Here is a 9,319-nt window from a genome sequence, read left to right on the forward strand (position 1 = left end):
TCTAAATGATTGGAAAGCCCAAATGACATCCTCCCCTCTATACATGAAAAAGATCATTTTATTTACATATCATAAAGCACATCTACAAAATTACATTATTGGCTCTGTGAGTTACAAATTATTATACTCTTGGGGGTTGTAAGTTATTATGTTAATGGGAGTTACAAGTTATTATTCTCATAAGAATTACCGGCTATTATTCTCCTGGGAGTTACGGATTATTATTGTCTTCATTGACAACTTTTTGTTGTTGGGTCCATCAGACGATGTGGCAAGCCTGTCGACTAGGCTGGGGGGCCGAATGAGGTTGTCGACCGGTCTCTGTTATCGTCGGCATTTTTCATACGTATATAAATGCCAACATACTTCTTGAAGGTGAAGATGCAATAAGAATGAGACACTTTAAATCTAAAAAAATGCAGATGCAATAATCATACTCTACTGATTCAAGTGTCTCTTAAAATTATGTTTTCTCCGGCCCGGGTACTCTCTTGAGGCTTTCTTGGGTCGATTTTTTATTTGCATTGTCGATCCGCTATCTGACCTTCGACTAATTGAGGTGACATTTGATCAGTCTTATTGGCTTCATCTGTCACTTAATTAATAGTCTTATTTTGTTCTTTTTATTTTTAAAAAAGACAAACAAAAAAATGTTTTATGACCTCACAAATATTCAAGTAGAGTGATAGTTTTATGACTTCACAAAAATGTTTTATGCCCTGGAGCTGAGTCTTTAGTTTGCTCACCCCAAAGGGGAGCCGTTGATTTGCTCACCCTGATAGGGAGTATTAGATTTGCTCGCCCCGAATTGGAGTCTTTGATTTACCCACCTCAGAGGAGAGCTTTTGATTTGTTCAGCCTGGAGGAGAGTCTTTATTTTGCTTGGCTACTTCAAATTTCTGGAGTGTCAGCTTAGATACAAATACTTGTAAATTCTTCGAGTTCCTCAAGTCTCTGTCGGACTTATGAAAATATTATTAGAAGGATTTATATGATGTATTAAGGAAAAATAAAGTAAAATATTATTGATGGGTATTTCAATCACATGAAACTTTTTGTCTCCTAGATATTTTAATCGCTAGAGTATTTTGGCCGTTTTGATATGCGATGACCGACCGCGGGCATATATCCGCCCAAAGGCAGGTGATTGGCCGTGTGCTAGAGGGTGCCCACATGTAGAGCTATCTCCGGAATCCGGACAGAAAATTTTCCCGTATTATAGCAATATTAAAGGGGATGCCTCGAAAGAATGATGTTATGAATAACATTATGAAACTTAAATATGGAGAGAGAGAGAGAGAAGCGTGGATGACCGAATCATATGAAAAAGAAACAATTATAATATAAGAAATCACTCGCACCTCATATCCCACTGAAGAATCAAATCAACCGATTCTCAGCTATTTACAAACAAATTTTAAATGCAGGGCAACGTTAATATCTAAGCTGTATTTGTAGAACCTGCAAAAGCAAAATTTACAAAATATTCCGTCCTGGTCAAGAGCAGAGATATTTTCATTATTCCTGGTTCAATTCCCGCAACTCCATTTTGATGTGGGCACGCAGTCTACATAGTGGCACCATTTGCAATGGTCATTAGCATTCACCCCTCGAAACAGCATCACCAAGCCAACAACAAACCTACAAAACCAGAAGAAACAAAGCTATGCAAAATAATGCTCGAATATCTCTCCATGTTTTAAGAATTATTCTTTTATTATTCTAGAATTTTTGTGATGGATTTGTGTATTAATGTAGTGTGATGTCAAAACATAAAAATAATAAGTGTAAAGTGGCCAGAACTTTAGATCACCTTTGCCATCTTATTTTGGGAAGTTATCAATATTCAAATCAAAACAAACATGACCAACCTTATTTTGGAAATTTGATATGGTTGTTTCATATTCCAACAACTTCAATCAATGAAATAAAACATCTTTCCATCTTAAGGATAAAATTAATAAGTTAAAAATACTCCAAGGTATATTTAATATAACTTGACTACTCTGGATTCCCATATTTTCTGTATGATGATTATAACTATCATGTAATATGTAAGAAAAGGGCATTGAAGTGCAATAAAAACCAGATTGAAGAAGTGTTCTCTTCCTACAAAAGCTTGGTGGCTATTCCTTGGCTTTTTGGTTAGGCGATTTAGACCAATACCTTTTTAGCAAGAGGTCTTTCTTTTAACTTTATTTAGCGTGGTTTCTTGCAATTATTTTAATCCTTATGTCCTTCTCAAGTATTCTCATGCTTCTCTCTAAATTTCAGCATTTCCTCTCTTATGTAGTCTTTCTCCCCAAGTTTAACAACTCAGATAAAATCTGCCATAATTCTTCTATCCGTCTTTATTTCATCTCCACACACACATTCACATTACAAACCCTAACAATTCACAATTTTTTTCCTATCACTACAAGCTTTTGAAATAATCCTTACGCCAATCATATCTCTGCATATAAACTATTATGCTTCACACAAAAGCAGCCATCCAACACATAACTAAAATCCACAATCTCTTGGTAGAGCTTAGCAATCCTAGAATCTTCAGCTTTCAAAAGCCTTTCAAATCCTAAAAATACTTCCATCAGATTCCCCAACATTATCCATACATAATAAAATTAATCACATCAAAAATCCATTCCAAACTCCAACATACACCTATATCATTTGGTATCAGAGCAATTAGTTTATAGGATTTAGGAAATCCTTATCCCCTCAACGTACTTAGATGGTCAAGCATTAAAATCATTGATTAAAATCTCCTTCTCCATTCTCCATCACAAGCAAAAATAACCACCAGTCTGATAATGTGAAGCAAAAGTGGCTCCATTTTCAAACTAGGAAAGCAAAGTAATAAATGCCAAAGTTTGCAATAACATGTTCCTACGAAGGTTTAACAAATTTCATTTAGATAAGGAAGAAAGGTTAAATAATTATCAAATATTGTTTATGGCTAGTGGGAAGGGAGGAATCTATAAAATAAAGAAGTTGTTAACATGTCAATAATCACTACTATGAGTCAGTAGAAAAAGGTTGAACCTTATAAAATAACAAATGAAGATAAGAAATATTCGGACAATAAGTAAAAAAGCAAGACTACCAAATGCTTACCCAGCTATCAGCAAAAGCAGGGCAATCACGCACAGAACATACTGGTAAACCTTGTGCTTTGATTGGACCTGACTTGCAGCAGGAAGATTGTGGCGTTCAATCCAACCAAACTGAGGCCGGAGCAAAAAAACAAATCCCAGAAGATAACCAGACAAAAAGCCTCCAATATGTGCAAAGTTGTCAACATGGGGAAGTATTCCAATGGCCAGATTGATCACAATCATGATCAACAGTGTAAATAAAGCAGCAGCCTTGAGAGGAAAAATTATATATTAAAAAAATGCAAACAATAAAGTTAAGGTAATTCAAGAGAAATACAAACACAAAGCAAAAGCTACAAATTTACCTTGTTAGTATAGATGCTCCAGTTTGTTATCAGCTCTGATAGCATTGCTCCGAGAAGCCCAAACAAAGCTCCAGAAGCACCAACAGAGATATTGTTCCTGATAAAAAGAGTTGACAAGATGCTACCTCCAAATCCAGAGAGAAGGTATATTATGCCTATCCGCACTTCAAAAAGATCAAAACATCATGTCAAAAGTAGAATAAAAACAAAATATACTAATGCTGTTTAAATTTCAGCTCCACAATATCAAGTTGAGGAAAGAGAAATATATTCATAAGTTGTCTACTAAGTGTATATGAGAACAAAAGTTTGCTCTTATAGATATCAAGAAATAATATAATTCAGTTAAAATTACACAGAAATAAAGCTTACCAAAACCAAATTGCTGCTCAAGGCGAATCCCAATAAAAACCAGACTTAACATATTGGCCAACAAGTGGATAACACCAGCATGCAACCAAATGCATGTAATAAGCCTCCATCCTTGATGTTGATGAACAATTTTGTTCCATACAAGAGCTCCCAACTTCTCCAATCTTAAAACAGAGATTAAACAGTTCAGCCAAAATAACTCCTTTGAAGACATTGGATAATTAATTGTTTTCTAGCCAAACACACTGACTAACCTACCTAACAACATGCCATTCAAAACCTAATAAAAAAAAATCATAAGCAAACTTATTGATTAAAGCTTAAAAGAGCAAAGATGAGCATTAATTAGGTTGGGCAGTTATTTATGATGTGCTAAATAATATGCTTAGAAGAAACACAGTGTACAGTGTAAATACAATGAACTCCTATCAACTTCTTTTTTTTTTTTTAAATAAATGAAGCTAACAAAACTTTCAAGAATTCCGCTAGCATGGAAGCACAGAACCAAGCATGCTTAAGCCATCATACATAAAATAAAACCTTGACACTAAAACATACGCAGTTTCCAAAATACCACTAGATAAGAAACAAATAAATCTCTAGTTATTTAGTTTGAAGAAAAAAAGCACCTTGTAAAAAGTAACTATCTAGAAATCATCATTGACTTATCTTCAAATTGAATTTTGAAGAAAAACCCGACCAAATTAATAAAACAAGCCGTAAAAGGCAACTTTTTTCTGCGTTTTAACAAAGCAGATGAACAGATAAATAAAGTAGCATTATTTTAATGAGAAATTTCCCAAGAAAATAGAGCCGCGATCACCCTCAAATGGGAAAAAAAGAAGAAGCAAATTAAATTAATAACTACACCATATTGAGATGTTTTGGTTAACCAAACGAGATAACATTTCAACAAAACATTAGAGAAGGATTTCCATCAGAAGCAAAGAGCAGTTGCCACCTTCTCTCCAATGATTTAATGAAGTTGTTACACATGAAGAAAATCTATACGCGCTTGTGTGATTCAACAGTTCAGCGATATTTGTATTAAAACTACTAGTTAAATTAAAGATCGAAAGCAATAAACCAACCTTCCAGTTGCTACATAATTTGTGCTTAGGCCAACAAACCTCAACATTGACTTTCATTAGCTGAATAACTAAAGGGGCATCGACAGCATTTAAGATCACCGGACCCAGCTAATTCTTCACAATCTCACTAAACTTTCGTTTTAGCGCATACCAATTAAGATAATGAGTCACATGAAGAAGAAGAAGAAGAAGAAGAAGAAGAAGAAACCCGTTTGCATTGAAAAACAGAAGTAATTAAAACAAAAAGGGCTCAGCTCCATTAAAACTCAACCTAAACTAAAAAAAAATTGGATGATAAATGGCGACAAAACAAAACCTTCCAAATTCCTACTCACGTCGCGGAAGAGGGCCCGAGGAGGGGATTTTCGTGCAGCGGCTGAAACGAGAGTCGATGGAGAAATTTAGCCACGCAGGATCCGTAGAAATTGGAGTGGGCGGGGCAATCGTTGACATACATGGCCACCACAAAGAATGCAACGTTGGCTGCAACGAACATCGGCACGATCCATGGCGTCCACTCCCTCTCCGCCGCCAAATCGGAATTATAGTAGAACGGAGACGGCTCTGCTGCCAACACTTCGTTCTGGCCGCCGGCTCCGCCGCCCCGCCGCTTTCCGTTTCTGTAGACACCGCCGCGCTCCATGTCCATCGCTGCAGCTTGATCGGGAAATCTGTAGGGCGGATTAGCTGGAGAGGCGGTATGCTCTGCAGAAGGGGAGTGGGGGGAGTGGGAAGTTTATTGCGTATATTTTAGGGGATTGGGCTGTGCTCGGGGAAGCTGTTCGGAAATTGCCTCGGGCAGCATGTGCTACTTTTAGAGTAATTGGAACTTTATACTTGAACCACATAATTCTTAAGTATTTATATGCTAACACCCAAAGTTTAACATTTGACATTTCACTGTCATAAATCTTTTTTGACATTTCGCTGTTATAAATCTATGTAATCTATGTAATTTAAACTAATGATATGGCTTCAAAAAAAAATTTCTATCATTCAACATGAATTTTAATGCATGACATGAGTTTAGAGATAAATTTTTAAGCAAAAAATATTTAAATTTTGATCAAAATTCATCTAAAACTTTGATTTCAGTAAACTTATAGCCAAACTGATCGGCTTGTCGAGATGGCCCCAACGGTTTCAAAATCGATCCAATACGTGTCAAATCAAGCCATTAAATTACTTTTGAAAGTTTTTAGAATATTTTTTGAAGGTCAAACGGATTTTGAATTTAGCAAATTCATAGTTGAATTGAGCGTCTCGATAAGATGAATCCAACGAGCGCATAATCTCTTAATTCCGACATCATTAATATACTCAAAAGTTCATCAAATGTCATCCCATTAAGAGATTCTCTTTGGGTCGTCCGATCAGATTGGTTTGGATTCATTCTTTAAATGTAGTGAGCCTCTATAAATAGTCATATCCCCTTATAAGAGGGGGCTAGAGCTTGAAACCTGAAGAAGATCGAAGTTTGGAGAAGAAGCTGAAGTCTAGTATCACTTTTGCACTGACAATCCGACGAATGCCTCTGGTGGCCACCGCCACCTTCGCCTACCGTTGCTACTGGTCGTTGTCGCTTACGCTGGCCCCTGCCTTAGGCTATTGTTGGTTCAGGTTACCGTTGCTTTTGTCCGCCGCTGCATTCGTCCAACTTTGGCCGTCGCCGCCTCTATCTAACTTTGGTCGTCGCTGCCTGCAAGAAACTCTAGTCATTGCCACCTGCATCCAACTATAGTCCCCGTCGCCTTCGTTCAACTTTGGTTGCTGTTGTAGATTGTGGGCTCCGCTACTGCCTCCAGTCGTTGCGACTCGGACGGCTTTCTTCGCAGTCTCTTCCGACCTCCGCCACCGCCACTTCTGGCCACCGTCTCGTGCCGCATTTGTTGTCGCTGCCTTGAGCTACATTCCCTGCCACCTCTTCTAGTCGTAGTCACTGCCACTTCTGGCCGCTATGTCTTACCGCATTTGACACTGCTGCCTTGGGCTGCATTCACCGCAACAAATTTCCTTCGTCTTCACCTCCGTCACCACCGCCCGCTCCCTACTATAGGGTAATAAGTTCTTGTACGCACAAATGTTTTTAACCTGAGAAACTATGTAACCCCTTCTTGCCTATGGGACATGAGGTTTTCGTGCAATCACTAACTCATAGTGAAATATTCAACTAAGCTAGACCCCGTGATTTTTTCCCTTTTCGGGTTTTCCACGTAAAAAACTTCTATTATTTCTACCCATCATTTTATATTACATGAGTGTACACCGCTAAGACATTAATTAACGACTGTAAAGCCGCAAATTCTTTTGCACGCATCAAGTATATTTCAGTGTTAAAATGATAATTATGAGTTTTTACTTATGTGATGTTAAAGCATAGAGTGGTATGCATGTAGATATTAATATTTAGATATTTGATTTTTCACAAATTATTCTTTTCAATGTTCGAAGAAATATTATATGCAGGCACATTAGGTGCGAATTTGAAGGTATTATAATGATATTCACCCTAATACTACCATAATTTCATCAATCCTCACATATATTATTCGCACATAATATTTCTTCCCAATATAAACCTCTTCATGTTCACATATATTCCTTATGTCTCACTGTGCTTTCTTCTTCGCTTGATATTCATTAATCAAGCCATCGCGCTTAACTAAATACCTCAATTTTTTTGCTATAAAAATATTTGTGGATAAGAAAGTCTCATTTTTAAGGAAATATTTTTTGTTTGGACTCCGTATGTAGCTCTCTGTGCTGACTTCAGTAATATACCACTATGTGTGCTACATCACAGAGGTTATTGAAGGATTATTGAAGTGAAACCACATAGATTATTAGGGGGTTATTGCGGGGGTTAATGCGGGAGGTTATTGAACTGGATCTGCGAAGGTTATTGGATGGGTTATTGGGGGTTATTGCAGAGAGTTATTAAAGTGAAACCACATAGATTATTAGGAGGTTATTTGGGAGTCATTGCAGGGGTTATTGGAGTGGAACCGTCGAGATTATTGAGGGGGTTATTGTGACGTTATTGCGACATTATTGGAGTTAATACCTCAATAACCCCCCAATAACCTCGTAATAACCCTCCAAATAACATCTGCAGTTCCACTCCAATAACCTCTGCGGTTCCACTTTAATATTTTTTTAGGTGGGTCCGATATAACACATATGATGATATAGTACTAGAGTCCGCACGTAGAGCTACATCTGGAGCCTGGACAAAAAATTTTTCCCATTTTAGAGAGATGAAGTAGTTGAGAGAAAAAAAAAACTTTAAAATGGGGACAAATAAAATTTTCAAAAATTTTGACAATATTTTTCATGGACTAGCATTTGCCAAATTTAACTGAAATATTTGGTAGCAAATTCCAAACAACATTTCCCAAATGTATGGGGGTTATTGCAGAGAGTTATTGAAGTGGAACCAATGAGATTATTGAGAGGTTATTAGGGAGTCATTGCAGGGGGTTATTGGAGTGGAACCGTTGAGTTTATTGGGGGGTTATTGAGGGGTTATTGCGGTGTTATCGGAATTAATACCCCAATAACCCCCTAATAACCTCTCAATAACCCTCCAAATAACATCTACAGTTCCGCTCCAATAATCTCTACGGTTCCACTTTAATATTTTCTTTGGTGAGTCCAATATAACACATGACGGTATATTACTGGAGTCCGCACGTAGAGCTACATTTGGAGTGCAAACAAAAAATTTTTCCCATTTTTAGAGAGATGTAGTTGAGAGAAAAAAAAAACTTTAAAATGGGGACAAAAACGTTATAAAAAATTTTGCCAATATTTTTCGCCAAGACTTGGGACCAGCATTTGTCAAATTTAACTGAAATATTTGATAGCAAATTCCAAACAACATTTCCCAAATTTATTTGGGTTTTGGATTAGTTCAAAACTAAACTACACCACAAAATAATGAGATCGTGCCAATTCAAGAAAATCAAAACAAAAATAAATAGATAACACAATCAAATCAACCAAAAAAACACATAAGAATTTTACGTGGAAAAAACCCGAGAACGGGAAAAAACCACATAGCACATTATCATAAATTTCACAATGAAATTCAGAAGATTTACAAAGAACTCACACAAGTTCCTACGATAAAATTCTACACACAGAAACTTACAGAACTCACTACACAATCTTCCCTCTCTGATCTGATGCAAGAATCATGCTAAATGACTGAAATCCACCTCTTTGACATTTCCCACATTCACCGTGATGCTTGTCGAAGAATGCAAGAGGAAGATACCTATCAGCCACTAAAAAATGGGACTTAAAACTGAAATCCTATGCAAAACTGCTTTTGATGCATATATGCTAGTAGGCTAGCGCATAAGCACTAGCCTCTCTGCACAATAACTCC

General features: G+C 36.8%; 1 protein-coding gene across 1 annotated transcript; it reads right to left on the minus strand.

The window, feature by feature from the left end:
• Positions 1 to 1,320: 1,320 nt before the first annotated feature.
• On the minus strand, positions 1,321 to 5,740 carry LOC110028208 (RHOMBOID-like protein 3). The gene is made up of 5 exons (XM_020729962.1): positions 5,262 to 5,740; positions 3,836 to 3,999; positions 3,464 to 3,627; positions 3,118 to 3,368; positions 1,321 to 1,641 (listed from the first exon to the last, which is right to left on the minus strand). Exons 1-5 carry the CDS (start codon positions 5,573 to 5,575, stop codon positions 1,530 to 1,532), a joined length of 1,005 nt encoding a protein of 334 aa, XP_020585621.1. The 5' UTR covers positions 5,576 to 5,740; the 3' UTR covers positions 1,321 to 1,529.
• Positions 5,741 to 9,319: the final 3,579 nt, after the last annotated feature.

Source organism: Phalaenopsis equestris, unplaced genomic scaffold, assembly GCF_001263595.1.
Source record: "Phalaenopsis equestris unplaced genomic scaffold, ASM126359v1 Scaffold000504, whole genome shotgun sequence".
NCBI lineage: Eukaryota > Viridiplantae > Streptophyta > Magnoliopsida > Asparagales > Orchidaceae > Phalaenopsis > Phalaenopsis equestris.

Excerpts from the sequence above, each read along its gene's own strand:
- LOC110028208 (XM_020729962.1), bottom strand. The coding sequence starts at position 5,575 with ATGGACATGGAGCGCGGCGGTGTCTACAGAAACGGAAAGCGGCGGGGC. Across the intron at positions 3,369-3,463 it reads GGAGCATCTATACTAACAAG|GCTGCTGCTTTATTTACACT; the intron begins GTAAATTTGTAG and ends TTTCCTCTCAAG. Across the intron at positions 1,642-3,117 it reads CTGCTTTTGCTGATAGCTGG|GTTTGTTGTTGGCTTGGTGA; the intron begins GTAAGCATTTGG and ends CTGGTTTTGTAG.